This window comes from Heterocephalus glaber, unplaced genomic scaffold (assembly GCF_053883595.1).
Source record: "Heterocephalus glaber isolate CG9 unplaced genomic scaffold, H.glaber_assembly_v1.0 deba00001608, whole genome shotgun sequence".
NCBI classification, from domain to species: domain Eukaryota; kingdom Metazoa; phylum Chordata; class Mammalia; order Rodentia; family Bathyergidae; genus Heterocephalus; species Heterocephalus glaber.
In genome coordinates, this window is record NW_028258379.1 from 5,347,371 (window position 1) to 5,367,277 (window position 19,907).

The 19,907-nt window shown below is 43.9% G+C and overlaps 1 protein-coding gene and 1 pseudogene across 5 annotated transcripts in view; one reads left to right on the forward strand and one right to left on the reverse strand.

Annotated features, from left to right (window-relative positions):
• The window catches only part of LOC101702124 (uncharacterized), a 60,055-nt pseudogene extending 58,109 nt beyond the window's left edge, over positions 1-1,946 (reverse strand). Inside the window, exon 1 of the transcript XR_015444998.1 lies at positions 1,827-1,946. The product of XR_015444998.1 is annotated as an uncharacterized LOC101702124 (transcript). The remainder of the gene's footprint in view (positions 1-1,826) is intronic.
• The window catches only part of Mthfd1 (methylenetetrahydrofolate dehydrogenase, cyclohydrolase and formyltetrahydrofolate synthetase 1), a 59,224-nt gene continuing 41,121 nt past the window's right edge, over positions 1,805-19,907 (forward strand). Inside the window, exons 1-2 of one of the 4 annotated variants that reach the window (XM_087195256.1) lie at positions 1,805-1,993; positions 14,861-14,945. In XM_087195256.1, the coding sequence (XP_087051382.1) occupies positions 14,898-14,945 (48 nt within the window). In that variant the 5' untranslated portion in view covers positions 1,805-1,993; positions 14,861-14,897. Of the gene's footprint in view, positions 1,994-2,343; positions 2,648-4,025; positions 4,240-6,632; positions 6,805-14,860; positions 14,946-19,907 lie in introns of those variants that run through there. The other 3 variants (XM_004837414.4, XM_013067731.3, XM_004837413.3) reach the window with 3 other exon arrangements.

Here is a 19,907-nt window from a genome sequence, read left to right on the forward strand (position 1 = left end):
TGTGTTCACTTGTGCAAACTTCAAGAATGGTAAAGTAGGGGCTGAGGGTATAGCTCAGTGGTAGAGTTCATAGTTTTGTATGTGTGTGTTACTAGGGATTGAATACCGGGCCTTCACATTGAGCTACATCCCTAGCCCCCCCCCTTTTTTTTTAAATTTTGAGGTGGGGTTTCAAGTTGCTAAATTGCCCTGGCTAGGCTTGAACTTGCAATCCTACCTTTGCCTTCCTGAGTGCTGGGATTACAGGTGTGCACCACCATGCCCAGCTTTAAACCCATTTCTTTGGGGGGGGGTATGGGGGATCGAACTCAGGACTTTGTACTTGCAAGGCAGGTGCGGTGCCACTGAGCTAAATCCCTGGCACTTTAAACCCATTTTTAACATGCAGAAGGCCTTGGTTCATTCCTTCTCTTTTTTTAAGGGAAAAAAGGAAGAAAGGAAGGAAGGAAGGAAGGAAGGAAAGGAGGGAGAGAGGGAAGGAAAATTGAAAAAAGGTAAAATAGAAGCAACTTGCCAGGCAGGCATGGCGCCACTGACCTAAAATCCCTGGCCCAAAATGGGTGACTTTTATGGTGTGTACCTTATACTTTAATAAGGTGGTTAAAATAAAAACCAGTGTCTTTTCATAAATGTAGGTACTGTAAAATATTCTCATAACTTAGGAAAAAGTCACATATCAAAAGCCCACCAAAATAAATAAATTCCGTAAATGACCTCTGTTCTTAGTTGAAACAGTATGCTACACCGGCCACTTAGGTTTATAAGCTAGCTTAGGTTTATAAGCTAGCGCCAAGGAGATAATGGGATCCATTTGCATCAAATCACCATCTCCCCATATCCAGGTATGTAGGGTCTTTCTAGTAGGGAACAGAGGGCAGGGGGAGCACAGAGAAAGCAGATCATTTTCATTTTCATCTCTTTTGCCCCTTTCTTGTGGAAAAGAAAACGGGGCTCCAGCCTCCTGGAACCAGCATCTGCACATTCTGTCACTTTAGGGCTGAGGAGAGGGGGAGGTGTCGATTCAGTGCTCAGCCGCAGTAAATTGGGAGAAGTCGTTTTCTCTAAAAGGTAAAAAAAAAAAATCTAATCTTTAAAGTTTTATTTTGCAGTGCCCGTTACAAGGGCACCCAAGGAAAGGCTGATGGAAACCCAGCTATCTGGTCTGATCCGAAGGACTTCTCTTTCCAAGCTTGGGGAAGGCTGTCTGAGTTGAGCGCGATCAGCCCGCTTCCTAGTGCAAAGAGCAAATTCAGCGTCCGCCCATCCAGCTGAGGAGCCTTCCGCCGCTGAGTGTCCAGTTCTCCACCCCAACCCCACGGCAGGGCGGACCCTCCCGACCCCCGCAGCTCCGCGGGGTGACACGGCCGGCCGCTTCCCCCAGGCCGGGCAGCAGGCTCCCCGAGATTTTAAGTCGCCTCAGAGACGGCCCTGGACTTAGAGCCCCGACCCCAGTCTGGCGGCGCCAGTGTGAGAAAGTCGGAAGCCTCCCCATGCACTCCAGGCTTAACACCCACAGTAATCGGCTGTGGAGAACACTTTGAAATAAGATTGAATTGCATAACCCTAAGTGTGCTGTAACCCTAAGTGTGACGTAACCATAAGAGTGATGTGTAACCGTAAGATATGAAAGTAGAACCTTAAGCAGTATGGAACTGATAAGGGTGTACCCCGAACTGGACAGTGTGATAAGCCTGAACCAATACCACAAACGCTCAGTTAGAATAGTATAAAAGGAGCTGAAGACTCCAAGCAAGTCATCGATCTGTCCACCGACCAGTCGACCAGTCGATCTGCTGATCTGACTACCGACCGAGACATCTGCACACCTGATCCCGCTGGAAGGACCATCGCCGCCGACCAGACGAGACCAGAGGATGGGGCAAGCGGAGAGACGGATAGCCTAGCGCCGACTCGACGCCCTTCGTCTACGGATCGGACCCTCTGACCCCACGGGAGGAAACGTCGCGCTCCCATAAGGACTTGCGCAGTACAGGTACAGGGACGTGGTAATTGGCAGACTTAATATTGTGTGATAACTGTATTGAAGTGAATTACGATAATATAAGATAAGTGTGTGAACTGCCATCCGAGTCCGAGTCCTCTTTACCCACGGTACCTGCTCTCGACATCGGCGCCCTGACCGCTCCTGCGCAGAACTCAGGCTAGTCCAGAAGACGCGTCTACCGAACCCGCCAGGTCGCGTTCCCGCGATATCGTCTCGCTCCGCCCTCTCCGCGCCCTGATTGGTTGGAATCTCCGCGGGTTCCTAAATCAGTCCCAGCCTCCTTTTCGCGGGTTCCCGCCCCACACAAAAATACGCCCCGCACAGGCTCTTTCCAGCAGCCAATCATTTCCACCAGCCAGTCATCACCGATTTTCTTCATTTTTTCCTTTGCTCTCTTGCGTCCGCAGCTTCCCCCCCCCCCCCCAATTGACCAAAGGACACTGGTCTTTCCGGACGCGGACGCGCCTGGGTGGGGGCGCAGGCGCAGTAGCGCGATCTCCCGGGGGCAGTCGCTGAGCACGTGGGTTAGGCTGTCTAGCGGCAGCCAGAGTGCATCTCGGGTTTCGCGGCGACTATCGTGGGCAGCGGACTAGTAAAGGCTATGGCGCCGGCGGGAATCCTGGACGGGAAGGTGGTCTCCGCGTAAGCACTTGTCATTGTTAGAAGTTTGGGGGCTGTTGGCGAGGACTCTGAGCATGGTGTGCGGGGTCCCCGGACCCAGTTTTGCAGGAGGGACTCTTGTAGCAGGAGAGTCAGGTAGCCAGGGGTGGGGAAGGAGGACATCGTCCGGCCCCATAAGGGATTATTGGTCCCCAGCAGCCGAAGAAAGAGGCCCTGGGCCCAATTTGTATTTGCACGTGGGCTACCTGGTTACTGTGCCCTCTGGCATCCGGTGCTTCTGGGGCAAGTCCTGGCCTGACTGCTCCCGAAGTGCGGTTGCTGGAAGTTGTGTGTCAAGAGGTGAATTAGTTGGGATCGCTTGAAGCGCCACCGAATGAACTCTCAGATGTGGAGTCTGCACTCTTGCTCTGTAATTTGGGAGAGATCAGTCTGTGGCATGACTTGATTGGTGACCGAGGGGCTCCTTCCATTCCGTAGCCCTTCCCACTACACCAAAGCCTAACTTTTCCTTTCTCTTAAATCTCGCGCTCCCGTCTAACAGCCATCTCTCTGTCCTGACCCTGGCGTTATTTTTCAGTTTGGTTTGTGAGTCCTGACATCCCACACTTCGTTTGACCTCTGCCTGTTCTACCTGTGCAGATTTGAATGTTTAATTAATAGTTGTGGTTGCCACATTTACCCCCAGTAAATAACACCTTTGTATGCACGTGTGCTCGCGCGCTCTGTTGAACCCAAGACCTTGCACATACACATGCACAACTAGTTTTTCAGTCCCCGGCTTTTGTCTGGGAAGTGATTTGGGGCGAGGGTCAGGTGGGGTGGGATGGAGATGAGGGTTGAAGGAGGAGAGTAGGATACATTCTGTGAATTTTTTGAGGTTGCTCCTAGGACCTTGGCATCACTCGTTATTTAGTACCTGCTGTGACTGGCAACAGTAATTGGATTGTAACTCCTAACTTTGTAAATAGAGAGATTTGTTTTGTTTGGTTTTTGGTTTTTGGTGTTTTGAGATAGCGTCTCCATATGTAGTTCAACATACATAAACAAATCCTGTAGACAATTTGTAGACAAATCCTGCTCACATCCTGTTATATACTATAATGGAGCAAGGTTGAGTTTTGTTTTGTTTTGTTTTGTTTTTTGGGACAGGCTTTCACTATGTAGTCCAGGCTGGCCTTGAACTCATGGGAATCCTCCTGCCTCAGCCTCCTTAGTGCTGGGATTACAGGCATGCACTGCCACACTGCCAACCTATCTCCCTTTAGAAGTAACACCTCCAGTTTCTCCCTTCCAGGTAGTTCTGAGGTCAAAGTCTGAATTTGACAGGTGGGGGAGGACTGAGGGTTAGAGACAAGTGTCCTTTTTAGTTTCCTGTTTATTCACATTTCCAGCAGATATCTGTGTGAATCCTCTGTGCCAGGCAGTCTTCAAATCCCCGAGACTCGTACAGTGAATAAAACAGTTCCTGGAGTTTGTGGACTGTTGGGTAGAGAGATGCTAACATTGGTGGAACAATTTGAGCTGCTGAGAAGTATCAGTGAGAAAACAAGAGCAGAGAAGAGGAAACGGAGTTTCTGTGACCCTGGGACTGCAGTTTACATGTGGGAATTAAGGTCTGTAAAACTTACCTGCAGCAGACTTGAAGGAGGTCAGGTGTGCTTGCGCCTGTCTGCCATGTTTTGAGGACTCTGGACCTCTGACCTCCACAGTTGATAAATAGCTGCCTTGGGGTCAGCAGGAAAGGTGCCATGGGAAGCTGACTGTGAGTGGCTGAAATACACTGTGGGGACATCTGTCCTGAGCATGGCAATGGAGAGATTTTAGAGAGGGAGGACATATAATTAGCGTTGGGAGAACCACCTTGTTTGGGTTTTTAGGTGAAAAAGCATAATTCCTTCATAGGTGTGCCCTTCAAAGTTGGGGTCTACTCTTGTGTGTGGTTGGGTTGGGTTTCCTTTTCCTTTATTTGCTATAATTAAGCCTGCTCCTTCCATTAAGGGCATTCTTTTTTGTTTTTTTAATTCTCCTGTCTAAGAAGACAGGTTGTGAAAAGACAGATGTTGGCCACTTGGCAGACAACAAGAGTAGGTACCCTGGGTTTTGTTGGTTTGAACTCACAATCCTCTTTCAGCCTCCCAAGCGCTGGGACTATTGGCATGTGCCACCATGCCTGCCTAGCTTACCTCTTTATGTCTTAGCTTTCTCATCTGTATATTGGAGGAGTAAAGATATCTAACTCATAAGGTTGTTAGAATTAAATAAGTCCTTACTTCAGTAGATGTGCCTCCAGTTAGTTGGGAAGTGTTCTCATCCTCTGCACTGACTCTCGAGCGCCCAGCCCTGTCTGACTGCCTATAATATTTCTACCTAATTTAGGTGTCTATAATAGTACCACAGCAAAGGAAGGGCCTTTTTGGCTGCTGGATTAACATTGATAAGATTTTTCTTCATCCTATAGATGAAATACCCCTAGGACCTATTGTGCTTAAAAAGATACACCTATAATGGAATTCAAAGTGCAGGTCTCTCAAAAGGTGGTACATACCTGTAATTCCATTTACTTGAGAAATTAAAGCAGGAGGGTCAAAGTTCAAGGCCAGCCTAGGCAACATAGTGAGACCCAGTCTATAAATAAATTAACAAATAAGTAAATGAACAAACATTTTTGAAAAAATTTTTTTTGAGACAGGGTGTTATGTAGCTCAAGCTGGCCTTGAACTCTCAGAGGTCCTCCTGCCACAGCCTCCCAAGTGCTGGGATTACAGGCATGAGCTACCACACCTGGCCAACTTTTTTTTTTTTTTTTTTGGTACCGGGGATTGAACTTGGGTCTTGCGCTTGCACAGCAGGCAGCAAAACCACTGAACTAAATCCCTGGCTGGCCAACATTTTTGAAAAATTAGATGGAACCTTGAAGATCATAGCAGGCTTGGCTCTGGGATCTTATCTAGGAGAGCAGCTGGGAGTTCCTGAAAGGCGGGAGCTTCTGTTAAGTCCTAAAGATACTACCCAGCAGGCCACTGGGCATGTATTATAGCTAGAGTGTGGCAGAGTCCCCAGCTGGTAGCGACTACAGTAAAAATTGTGATGGAGAGGTGGTCTGCAGGGAAGTGTTGTCTTTGTCCATCAGGAGAGTTAGGATGGGTCAGTTTCACAGTAGGGCTTTGAGCAGCCATGTGTGGTTTCCTGTTCTCCATTTGTGTGAAGCGTCTTTGGGAGGGAGGGTGTCAGTTTGGCCTAGCGTGCAGAAGGTTCCCTGGTGCTCAGGAAGAGGCCTTCCTCTTATCCTCAGGGCAGAGTTAAGCAGCAAGGGCTGCTTGTGTGGCCTCGGGAAGCCAGTTGGCACCAGGTTCCCCCGTGGTGGCGTGCCATGGGGAAGGTGAAGCTGTCTATGTCGTATTTTGTTTGTTTGTTTGTTTGGTTCCAGGGATCGAACTCGGGACCTTGTGGTTGTGAAGCAGGTGGTGGAACCACTGAGCTAAATCCCTGGCCCATGGCTGTATTCTGACATCTGACCCATGGTGCATTCTGCACGCTGTGCACTGGTGCCCTCTAAGTGTTATCTTTGTTTTTTAAAACAGAATCTCACTATGTAGCCCAGGCTGGCCTCGAACTCAAGGCGATCCTTCTGCCTCAGCCTCCCAGAGTGCTGGGGTTACAGGAGTGGGCCACCACATCGGCAAGTCTGTTATTTTGAGGAATGGGTGGCTGATGGTACCTTGGTCAGGATTCCTCAGCCATCAGGCCACCCATCCCCTCCAGTGCACAGTTCAGGAGACTTTAGCCAGGTGTGACATGAATTGCCCAGCAGTTTCGGTGCTGAAGCTCAACAGTGCATTTTCCTTCCTTCCCAAGGGCTGGTCGCTTGCTAGCTAATTACAAATGGAACTGCAGACTTTATCCTTCCTGCCCCCGGGAGGCATGCTGAGTTGTGAGGCTTTGTTCAAGGACCATCTTGGCTTGCTCCTCCTGGCGGAGAGGTTAGGCTCCCGTGTTCCCCAGGAGCTGATCCAGAGGCCTCACAGGGGACTGGTCTGCGGGAGTCATAACCCGCTCAGTGGTTAGGTAATTCTCAAGCTGGCAGGCATGCTGGCAACAGCTCTCCCTTGTTGGCATGTAGCTGGGCACAGCTTCCTAGATCCTCATACTCAGCCACCCTCTCTCGCTACTGGCAAAAAGTAAGTAATGAAACAGTTGCTGGGAAGCCAAATGTTTAGTTTGACTTGCAGATTTTCTTTTTTTTTTTTTTCGCTGTACTGGGGATCGAACTCAGGACCTTGTGCTTAGGAGGCAGGCGCGGTGCCACTGAGCTAAATCCCCAGCCCCCGGAATTATTTTTAAAAATTACATTACTTCTCAGCACATTTATGTCTGTAATTATAAAAACCTGGATGTCTGAGTTTTTTGAAGGAGATGGAAAGTTTAGCAACATTCTACGCCGTGTTCTTTGTGTTGCCAGTTTGTGAGATCTGAGTAGACTGCTCCATGCACCCCCTTGCCTGTGTTGGGGAGGTAGGGCAGATTGCCCAAGAATCCTAACACCCTTAGTTGGTGCATCAGCTCTTCTCTTTGTGACCCTTCTGTAATTAACTTAGTATAATCACCTTTTAAATCGCATATTATATGAAGCCTTTTTTGACCAGTTCAACCTGTTTCCCTGGCTGCATGTAATCCTCTCTGTCAGTGGTTGGGGGACAGTTTTTCCTTCCTCCCCCTCAGGACGTTTGGATGTCTGGAGACCAGTGTTTGCATGAGGCGAGGAGAGTGGGCCTGCTAGTAACAGATAGGGACAGGAGCAGGGAAGCGGCTAAGCCTCCCTGTGCCTGGACAGCATCCCACCAAGAGCAGTGATCTGGTCCAAATATTGGGAGTGCTGAGGCTGAGAAACCCTGAGCCAGATGCTTAAAATAAGTTGTTGTTGTGTCACTGTGCATGTGGATTAATGGTGATCTTTACTCTCTCTGAGAAGATTCTTTTGTTTGTTTGTTTGTTTAGTCTGGGGTGGGGGGGATCGAACTCGGGTCCTTGTGCTTGTGCAGCAGGTGGTGAAACCACTGAGCTAAATCCCCAGCCCTCTGAGGAGATTCTTTAAGAATTTATACCTAATTCTCCAGTCGTATCAGACAGTTTACTTTTCTTATCCTAGGTTTTTGAAAGAGTTAGTGGAAGTGCTGGGGATTTAGCTCAGTGGTTTTGCTGCCTGCTGCGCAACCACAAGGACCCGAGTTTGATCTCCGATACCAAAAAACAAAAAACAAAAAAAAGAGTTGGTGGAAATTGTTTGGAAGAATTTTCCCCCATTACCTATGCGCCCTTCACCCCCACCACCCTTCCCTATTTACATAGACTTTGTTTCCTTTTTTTTTTCTTATAAGTTTTCCTTTCCCTTCTTTATATTAAGCTTTCAAATTAATAAATACGGCCTAAATTTTAATAATTTCTGCTGTAGGGGCCAGGGATTTAGCTCAGTGGTTCTGCTGCCTGCCTCGAAAGTGCAAGGTCCCAAGTTCGATCCCTGGTACCAAAAAAAAAAATTTAATAATTTCTGCTGTAAATATTTTTCTCATATATAAGAGAAAATCCTGTTATCAAATTGTCTTTCTTGGGGAGTTAAAATTGTCTTGAATCTCCCTGGACAGAAGTCATTTGCATTACTGTCAGTTTTGTTCAAGTTAACCTCTCATATACAACTATAAAATAGCTGAGTCAATAAAAATGAAAGGTATATATCCCTATAGAACCACATTAACCCTTGAGAGTCATACTTACAGCCTAATATACAGTAGTCACCAGTCATCTCTTTGGCTAGTCTATTTTTTTTTGGTACCAGGGATCAAACTCGAGTCCTTGCGCCTGCACAGCAGGCAGTGAAACCACTGAGCTAAATCCCCAGCCTGGCCAGTCTTATACAATTACTCTTGACAGCCAGGTGTGGGGGTGCACACCTGTGATCCCAGCACTCAGGAGGCTGATGCAGGAAGATGGCTAAGAGTTCAAGGCCATGCTGAGGATGGTGGTGCACATCTGTAATCCCAGCACGTGGGAGGCTGAGGCAGGTGGATTGCCAGAAGTTTGAGGCCAGCCTGGGCTACATAGTGAGTTCAAGGCCTTATCAAGCAGGTGGTGAAACCACTGAGCTAAATCCCCAGCCCTCTGAGGAGATTCTTTAAGAATTTATACCTAATTCTCCTGTCGTATCAGGCAGTTTACTTTTCTTATCCTAGGTTTTTGAAAGAGTTAGTGGAAGTGCTGGGGATTTAGCTCAGTGATTTTGCTGCCTGCTGCGCAACCACAAGGACCCGAGTTCGATATCCGATACCAAAAAACAAAAAACAAAAAAAAGAGTTAGTGGAAATTGTTTGGAAGAACTTTACATTATGAATTTTTATATATATATTAATTGGTACATTTTAGGTATACAATACATTCACATTCATCATTGGGTGCTTGTACCTGAACATGATGTATCTTAGTTCTTATTTTTTTCCCCGTTACCTATGCGCCCTTCACCCCCACCACCCTTCCCTATTTACATAGACTTTGTTTCCATTTTTTTTTCTTTCTCATGATTTTTCCTTTTCATTCTTCCCTTTCCCCTTCCCCTCCCGACACCCCTCCACCTTACATTATGAATTTTCAAAGAAACATAAGGCTTATCAATTGGCTCTTTCATATACTGATAATATTGTAGCTTTTTTGCTATATTAGTAATATGTGAAAACAGACCTTTTTCAACAAGAAGATAGGAATTTGAAATATATATAGTTCTTAAAACACTAGGTGGCCTCACAGTCACAATTATTTTTACAAGGAAGTACATATTAAGTTTCTTTAAAAATTTGAAGTACTTTTTAGCAGTATAAAAGTTGCAATGAACAAATGAAATAGAGGAACGAATGTGCAAAGTAGGAATAAAGCAAATTAAACATTCGTGTTGTACTATACTGTTAAAATCTTGTAAGAATAATCTACTCCTTAGAAAGAGAGAGAAATGTGTGCCTTTAATTAGAAAAGGTCCTAAGTGTTATTTATTAATATTTTTATTTTTTTGTTTGTTTTGTTTTGTTTTTTGGTACCGGGGATTGAACTCCGGTCCTTGCGCTTGCGAGGCAGGCGGTGGAACAACTGAGCTAAATCCCCAGCCCTGTCTTGTTTTTTTGAGACAGTGTCACTATCTAGTTCACACTGCCCTTGAACTGTGTAGCCCAGGCTGGCCTCCAGCTCACAGCGATCCTTCTGTCCCTGCTTCTCCGAGTGCTGGAATGACAGGAGTGTCCCACCACGCCAAGCCCCTTGCTTTTTATTTTGAGACAGGGTCTGGCTATGTTGCCCATACTGGCCTTGAACTTTCTTTCTTTTGGTGGGGGGACGGGTACCAGGGAATGGAACTTGGCTCCTTGTGCATGTGCAGCAGGCTGCGAAACCACTGAGCCAAATCCCCGGCCCTGGCCTTGAACTTTAAGTCTTCCTGCATCAGCCTCCCAGGTAGCAGGAATCAAAGGTGTGTGCCACATAGTCAGCACTAAGGGCATTTTTTGTGTACATTTTTTTGGTGATAGTGAATGAACCTGAGGCCTGGCATGTGCCAAATGTGTTTTTACTGCTATGCTACACTCCCAGCCGTTGTATGGACTTTTTGAGAATTATTTAAGAATTACTATATGCTTGCATATGCTACTTCTCAGCATTTTTGTTGTCTAATGGCAACTTTGTTTTCATCCTATACATTTCTTAGCCACACAGCTAAATACTTTTTGCTGCCTTTTTTGCTTACCATGTAGCTTCTGTTGAAATGTCCTTGTGAGATTGTATTTTAGCAATACTTTTTTCTTTGTCATAAAATGTCAAAGATTTGAACTTGAGCCATCAAGTTAAACAGATGGAATTGGTAATGGATTTTCTAAAGAATAATTTTATCTGTCTATCTGTCTGGTTTTTTTGAGACAGGATCTCACTATGCAGTTCAGGCTGGCCTTGAACTCACTATGTAGCCCAGGCTGGCCTCAAACTTCGGCAATCCACCTGCCTCAGCCTCCCACGTGCTGGGATTACAGATGTGCACCACCATCCCCAGCATGGCCTTGAACTCTTAGCCATCTTCCTACATCAGCCTGCATCAGCCTCCTGAGTGCTGGGATTACAGGTGTGCACCCCCACACCTGGCTGTCAAGAATGATTGTATAAGACTGGCCAGGCCGGAGATTTAGCTCAGTGGTTTCACTGCCTGCTGTCAGGCGCAAGGACTCGAGTTTGATCCCTGGTACCAAAAAAAAAAAAAAAATAGACTAGCCAAAGAGATGACTGGTGACTACTGTATATTAGGCTGTAAGTATGACTCTCAAGGGTTAATGTGGTTCTATAGGGATATATACCTTTCATTTTTATTGACTCAGCTGTTTTATAGTTGTATATGAGAGGTTAACTTGAACAAAACTGACAATAATGCAAATGACTTCTGTCCAGGGAGATTCAAGACAATTTTAACCCCCCAAGAAAGACAATTTTAACAGAAATATAAATGATTTCCACCTTGATTTCTGCTCCTTAGAGAAAAAAGATAATTCTAAATCTTACACTTTATTGCAGTTTCTTGGCCTTGGGAACATTAACATTTGGGCTAGATAATCCTTTGTGTTTGGTGGTGGGCAGTACCCTGTGTGGTATAGGCGTTCAGTTGCATCTCTGATCTCTACCTACTTGATGCCTCTGGCAACTTAGTGAAAACTGCACCTGTGTCTGCTGATGTTGGCTTTTTATACAGTGTCTGAATGGCTATGATTGTTTCACTAGCATCTCTGTCAGAACCTGAAGGACCACTGTACAGTGGTCCTTTTCTTTCGTTAACACTCATCCTGGTTTCTTCAAGGTGTGTTTTCCCTTAGATTGCAGAGAACACTGATGGAGTGTGGTGTGGGGTCTGGGTGTGTGATTCTAGTGTCCTGGGACCCACAAGTGTTTCTCCTTCCCCCTATTGGGCTTCACTTTGCTCATAGTCCTTACCTGGAGGGCCGAATTCCTGGCAATGGAAAGAAATATGAGGCATCTGAACTCAAAGAAGCTCTGATGATTTAGAAGATTTTAATGATTAGGAAGTTGTTCTGTTACAACGTTTAAGCTTTTTGGAAATTATGGGCTATAAAAATCGAAAAGGTTTCTACCATGTAATTCATCACAGCTTCCTGATCCTAAAAAAAGACAAGCAGACAAGGGAGTGTTCACTTTTTGGCTCCATGCTTCTCTTCTGTAGTTTTTAAGTGTCAGTCATAGCTTATCCTTGCCTTTCATTCTACTTCTCATTTTAGGTTTTAAGTTAGTGACCAGCCCAGAAAACAGGCAGGGTGAAATGTTTTAAGGGGCTTATGCAACTATCTTGATTTTTCTCCTGCTTAGCAGAGCAGAAATCTTTCCACCTGCTGCTCCAGCATTCTGGACAGTCTGGTTCTTGCTGGTTGTGGTTTATGGACATTTAAAAACACATCTGATTGTTATTCTGGTCAGGTTGTGTGAAAGAACCTAAATGTTAGCATTTAAACAAATCCTTCTAACTGGAAGGGCATCCCTCCCAAGGGGACTTCAGAAACTATTCTGCTTCCCAGGAAAAGTTTGAGTCAATATAATTGATTTCCAGCTACCTATCCTCTCTCTCTTTCTCCCCCCCACTTACTTTTTCCTTCCTTCCTTCCCTCCCTCCCCGCTTCCTTCCCTTCTCTTTCTTTTAAAAAAAGAAATTGCTAATTTAAACTCACTTAAATGATAGCATACAAATATGGAACATTTTGTTCCTCATTCTTAACCTACTGAGCCAAAACAGCATTTTCTACCTATACCACCTGTGGTACTGTGTTCCTGTAGCTTGGACCTGCTGGGTATAGGAATTATTTTTATTTGTCTCTAGACTCTAAGTCTCAAATGCTCACTTAGTCCAGGATCTTTGTACAATTTGGTAAATAAAATCACTCTACCAGCCTGAAATCTTCTTTGTGCTATAGAATATTCACAGTTGGCTATCTTTCTGTCTCTGTTTCACAATCTCTCAAAGCTCAGAGTCGTCTGAATGTGGCCCTGGCATTTTCTCTGTGCTTCATATTAGTGTATCCATTCCAGCCACTTTGTACCATGCACACTGGAATCCCCCATTGTCTCTGGCCTGGAGTTGGCAGTTACAGTAATTTCTTATGGGGGCCCCTGATTTTCACCTCTCCTCCTCCAATCTGTTCCCATCAGCAACCAGAACAAACCTTTACAAATGTCGGTCTGATCAAGTCAGCCCTGTTCAAAGCCCTAGGCTTCCTATCACATTCGGAATAAAGGGCTGTCTTACTTATTCTGGTTACAGCCAGCAGCTTGCAGTTAGACCTCACTTGCCCCTTCAGGACTGCTGTACTTGCTTGTCTTTCTGCCATTTGGCCCTGGGCAGCCACAGATCTGCTCCAAGCCTGTTTTTACCCCTGTGAGTCAAAGTTGTGCCTGCTGGCCTACCTCACAAGGTGACTGAGAGTGTTGGAAGTGTTCATCTGTTTTGACTGTTGTTTCTGATTGTTTTTCTGCTCACTTTGAACCAGTTTTATGTTGTAAAATTACTTCCTAGCTTTTACTTGGGTCAGGGTGAGTTTGAGTCCTTGTAGCACTTTGATTGACAAACACAGACTTTCTGCTTCTTGTCCTGTTTGTGTCTTAGCTCTGAAAGTGCTGTGTGTTGATATAATGGAGGGAAGGGAGCAGGAAAAGGAGAGGGTAGACTGGGAACTTGGCTTGCCCAGGGGCCTTCCCTAGGTTCCAGAACATCTGATTGCCATTCAGGGAATAGCAAAGGCTGGAACTGCTGGGGAGCGAAAACTCCACAACTCCTGTATTTCCAGTTCTCATTTCAGAGTTAGACCTGTGTCCTCTGTCCAAGTCAAATCCTAGTTTAAAAAAAAAAAAATCCAATGGCTTACTAATTCTTCTTTTGAACTATATTGTATAAAATGCTAATGGAAAGTGTGGGGAATGGAGTTGAAAGTAACCCAAGGAGCATGAGGGAAGAGGTGCTTGTGAATGTTCATGTTTATTTGTAAGTGAAGTGTGGTTAAGGTAGGTAAGATGAAGATAGGTAAATGATATGTTGTCTGTCCAAGAGAGACAAATCCTGTTCACATTCTATTACATCCTATAATGGGGCAAGCTTGAGATATTTTTTGTTCTGTTTAGAGACAGTCACTGTGTAGCCTAGGCTGACCTCAAAGTCCTCGTGATCTTCATGCCTTACCTAGCTATTTTGAATATTTATTTACAATGTAATTTACTTGATTTCCCACCACACGAAGAAGTTATATGTTGATAAATTGATTAACACTTTCATAAGAGGTTGGTTATATACATTTTAACCTTTTTTTTTGGTAAGGAAAATTCTTTTATAATTTAGAATATAACTTACAAGTTCATGTAGAATTTGGAAAGGAATTCACTGATTTAGTATTCAGCCTTATGTGAACATCCTGTGGTCATCTTACAAGGGTAGGTTGAGCAAAAGGTGTGAGTTTGAGTTCTTCCCTGGAAAAGTTTTTTATAATAGCACCAGAAGAATGGAAATACTGCTGGGCATGGTGGCACACACCGGTAATCAACCTCAGCACTCGGGAGGCTGAAGCAACAGGATTGCTGTGAGTTTGAGGCCAGCCTTGGCTACATAGTGAGTCAAGGTCAGACTGAACTACAGTGAGACCTTGTCTCAAAAATGGAAATACTGGGCTGGGGATTTAGCTCAGTGGTGCTGCAGCCTGCCTTGCAAGCGCAAGGTCCTGAGTCGATCCCTGGTACCCCCCCCAAAAAAAGGAAATGCTAAAAAAGATGAGGACCAGTACCTTCTATAAGTATTGTCTAGGTTTTCATTTATTCACTGTATGATTTTGAGTATCTCCACCTGTTTTATTTCATTGGAATGCTGGGGATTGAACCCAGGGCCTCGTGCAGGCTGGGCAGGTGCTCTACCACTGAGCTACATCCCTAGCCTAACTATTGCACTTTAAATGGGCTCCCATGTCCATGGCCCACACAGTATCAGCAGGGTTAGAAGAGATCCATGTCAACTGAGGCCTAGAAAATTGATGGGCAGGTTATAACACATGTTATGCCAGATGTTACCCATTTAGTAAAGGTTTTCTTAATATGAAAGAGAAATATGTCTGATAACCCATATCACTCAGTTATGCTTGGATCATGATATGTTAATGCCAGCCTTTCCTTTTTGTCCAGGCAAATAAGAGAGAGACTGAAGAATCAAGTGGCTCAGATGAAAGAGCAAGTACCTGGCTTCGCACCTGGCCTGGTGATTTTACAGGTATGATGATGGTATATTTCTGTTAACATCCTCCTTACTCAGTCTCACAATAGCAGTTCAGGCATTCAAGGGATAAGCACTTCAGACCTCTACTTCCTTTTTTTTTTTTCTAATACCGGGGATCGAACTCAGGACCTTGCGCTTGTGAGGCAGGTGCGGTGCCACTGAGCTAAATCCCCTTTATTTTGCTTTTGTAAAACCTCATGCCTTTTCAGTTTATCTTTACAAGATGTCCTTCTTCAGCTCAATTTCAAATGCTCATGTGTTCTGGTCCCCTGCTGTTATCTGTAGATGCCCTTTTGCTAGGCTGATTCCTTTTAACCTTTGGTCTTCGTAGGACCCTTTATACTCAGAATTTAGGACTTCAAGGAGCTTTCTTTATATGGACTTAGGTATCAATATTTATTGTACTGGAAATGAAAACCCAAGTTTTTAAAAAGTATTTCAAAATACCAGTAGGAAGCTCATTATAGTGTGTTATCAAGAATAAGGTATTTATGGAAAAAAAACTTTTTCATAAGAAAATAGTAAGAGGGGTATTATTTTGAGTGTTTTATACAATTTTGTACCACCTGGCATAAGGGAAGAGCTGGATTCCCCCTTGCTGCTGCATTCAGTCTCTTCAGAAAATTGGGCCTCATGCAGATGTATAGTTGTCAAGATGGAAGAAGTTTTTAATAGTCCCAGATAATTATAGATCTTTTTCTTTGTTATTGTATCAGGACTCAGAAAGGTTAGTTGCATTGTAAAATGTGAACTTTCATATTTCTTACATCTTTTTCCACTTTGTTATATGAAAATGTTACAGTTGAAATGGATATTTACCCATGGGTGGTTTTGTTACATCCTTCATTTCTCATTTGGAAAATAATTCACTGAATTATGCAGATCTTCCATATGTTAATAAATTTTGTTACACAGTTTAAAAAACCAGTCATTAATTAATATCACCAAGGAGCTCATCAGAAAAGTCTTGGGAAGCTATCAAACTTACAGAGGTGGATAACAGCTTCTAATATTTGCTTGAAAATTATAATGTTTTTATTTGTTTGGTGCTGAGGGTTGAACCTAGGGCCTTGCACCTGAAGTATCAGGCTCATTTTATTCATTTTTTGAGAAAATATTTGCCAATACTCAAACTTGAATAATCCTTGTTTGTCAGTTTGTTCTTTCAAGAAGAGTTGGTATTCCATAGAAAAGCACCATCTAGTTCAGCTGGCAGGGCAAAGAAGCACAAGCACACTTCCAAGTGACAGCCACTGTGCTGCTGTGGGCAGCAGGAGTGCTCTGTACTCATGGAGATTACTGAAAGGACGTGTACTCATGGGTTGAGGTTTAACAGAATCAGTCATTTGTATTGCTTCATCATAAACTGGGCATGGTAGCGCACAACTGTAATCCCAGCACTCTGGAGGCTGAGGCAGGAGGATTGCTGCAAGTTAGAGGCCAGCCTGGGATACATAGTGAAAGAAAGAAAAAAAATATATGTGTGTCACATTGCTTCTTCAAGGGCATTCCTAAGTGAAACTGGAATCTCTGTGGCAGTGAAGGATACTTTGATGACTAGTATGGATTGGCGCCTTTGTTTTGACTTAATGCTGTCACCAGCTGTCTTACTTACCCACCGTTATTTTTGTACCACTGGCACAGAAGTCAACACAAGGAAAAGGCTAATAACATCACAGTAGTACTTGAAAGTTGTCAGGATCAAAATGGAGTTGCTTGTGTCAAACCCTGACAAACGGAGTCAGAGAAGGCCAGGACGGGAGAGTCCTCAGGTTTGCCTGGTTGGAACTGCCACCATAGAGTCCTGGGAAAAGAAGCTCTCACTTGTTGTTGATGGCGATGTAAATTAGTGTAGTCATTGTGGAGAACAGTGTAGCGGTTCCTCCAAGAATGGGTAAGCTACACTTTGAGAATCCTTGGCCTAGGAATTTCATCTGGCAGGCCAGTAGCTCCCACATCTAAATCCCTTTAGAGCTCCTGACTCTTGGTTTCTGGAACACCACTCTTTGACCTTCCTTCTCTGGTCTCCTTTGCTTGCCGTTTCTTGTCTCCCTGATACCTAATCATGTAAATGTCATAGGACTCAGCCCTCACATCTTTTCCCTAATCGACCTCACTCAATCTTGTAGCTTCATGAAGTGATACTTCCAAATTTAGGTTTCCTCTATCCAGAGTTTCCTGAGCTCCAGAGTCACCCAGTAGGGAGGCATTCGGTAGATACCTGTATGGGCAGATACGCAAAAAATTTGTTTGAAGGATTGATTCAAACAGGAAATTTGCAGCTTCACTTGAAACTCCTTTCAGGAAGTGCCAGCTTCCTAAGCCTTATACTCACTCTGTGTGCCTGTCTCCACATACATCATTTAATCCTTTGCTAAGTTTCTGTTCTGTTTTATCAAGAAATTCAGAAGGAATGCAACTTAAATATCACTTCCCCTTGCTGTCTTAGAGGCCTTGCTGAGGAAAAAGGAACACAAAGCCTGGTATTCAGTGCCTATTGTGTTCTTTGCTGTGGTGGGTTTTCCTTTCTTTGCAAATTACTCAGAATCAAAGGTGTTTATTGTGGGTGTATACTTGTTACATTTGGAGAGTAGTTATTTCTTGGCTTATTCTTGCGAATTGTTTGCTGTAAAAAGAAAGTAAAAGTCATAGGCAAGAAATCTATTTCAGAGGTGGGAGTGTAGCTCAATGGTGGAACACTTGTCTAGAATGTGTGAGGCTCTGACTTGAACCCTAACACTGCAAAACAAACAAAATAAATAAATGAAATCCATGCTTAACAAAAATTAAAAAGAAAATAAGGAGGCCATTGTATTGAACTAAGTACTTTCACTGGGACCCAGCAAACTAATGTAAAAATCAAAATGGAGTCACCAGTGCCAAAGACCTATGTCATCAAACTGAGACTGTTTATCTGACTTTCTGAGCAATCAGATTAGAGAGCTAATCGACCAATTTCCAAAACAGGGCAGTTTGAATTGGCATGATACTGAAGTTCCCTCCGCAAAAAAGGGTGACCTAATGTAACCCAATGTTAGCCAGTCAACTATTTCTTTTTCCAACTCCCTGTGCCCACCTTACAAAGAAAGGAACTTTGACCTAATCCTGCTTTGGCTCTTTTCTGTTTCTAAAAGTTACTGTACTCAGTTCATTGAAATGTTCTATTTTATGGAATGCAGTGTTGTCTGATTCTAGAATTACAAATAAAGCCAATTAAAGTCTTTTTCTTAGAAATACTGAGAGGAATTTTTTATTTATTATCTTTTGTTTTTGATGTTGCTGTGCAGTCCAGGCTGGCCTGGAACTTGTGATCCTCTTGTCTCAGCCTTCCAAGTGCTGGGATTGCAGACATGCACCATCTTTTTTTTCCTCATGTTTAAAACTGACTTTCAGAATCAACTTTAAATTTATTGCTTACAGTGTCTTTATTACATAAACACAGCCCGTCTCTTATGCCCTTGTAGTAAAACAGTGGTTGACCGTTCCAGTCTTGTACTTTAGCATCAGAGTCAACATCTTTCTGCACAGCAAGGCTTACATAATATGTTGTGATCGCATCTCCTGGCTTCAGACCTGTTGTTCTTTCCATCCTGATGCTGGCACTGCTGTCTTCCTGTGCACCCACTCTAGAAGGCTGATATCACTGGGTCAGGATTTCTGCCCCTCACTTCCCACAGGGCAATTGCCCTATGGATTCTGTGTCTCATTAGCTCTTGGAGTCAATTCCATCCTCTTGATTCCTGTTGCCTCCATCCTGGTGCCTCTGTAGTTACCTACTCACTGGTTTTAGATCTCCGTTGGCGACACCTCCTCTCTGTCCTTTTGACCTTGGAAGCAGCCCTTTTAAAATGCAGATCTGGGGCTGCGAGTGTAGCTCAGTGGTAGAGCACCTGCCTTGCCTCTGTGAGGCCCTGGGTTCTATCCCCAGCACCACAAAACAAAACAACCTCAAATCTGACTACAGTTCACCCAGCTACACCCACTCCTAATCCTTTATTGAAGAAATGGCAGTACTGCTTAGAACTATAGAGTATTGGCTTTAGTTCAAATGGCCTGTACATTTTTAATTGTTTGTAGTTGTTCTAATTATTACACTATCCCTACAAGGTGGGAACCCTTTACTGGTGCTCATGGATCTCAGGTAATTTGCCCAAGGCCAGTCAGGAAATGGACTGATTCTGGGATTGGAACCCAGCTCTGGCCCCCAAATCCGTGTGTTTCCCCTTTGTTTGTTTTTTTTAATTCTTTGGATTTGGGGGTTTTTTTTGATTCCTTGGTATTGCATTCAAGGACATTCATGATCCACCCCAAGTATGTACTTTAAAATTGGGGGACAAAAATTTTTAACAGATAGGTAACTTCCCACCTAACTGAATACTGTATTTATATAAAATTGAGATGACTTTTCAAAAGAGATAGAAACGAGCTTGTATTTTCATCCCTTACCACATAAAACATTTCAGTTATTAATAATGTAATAGCTAATCTGTGTTTACTACTGGGAATTATCAGTGCTTTATGCAATAACTCACTTAATTCTCACAAAACATGGACAAAAATCAATAAATGTAGTATACTTAACTGAACTAAATAGCTACAAAAAGTTCCTGAAATGGAAAAAAAATGAGTAGAGCAATATCCAAGATACTTTATGGTATGAAACAGGGATGCTCAAACATCAGCCCACGTTCAGATGCTGCCAAGGTGTCAAAGATTTAAAAAGCAGCAGCAGCAGCAAAAAAAAACTTCAAAAAAAAAAAAAAGCAGCAGCAGTTGTGACCTGGGGTGTGACCCACAAAGGCTCAGATATACCATTTTAGCCTGGCCCTTTATGAAAGGGGACTCCTGGTGTTAACTAAGTACACAAATAAAACCCTAACCTAACCTATTCTGGAATAGGATTTTTTGATGATGATGATGATATATATTTAACCACTTTGAAGAAAGATTAGCATT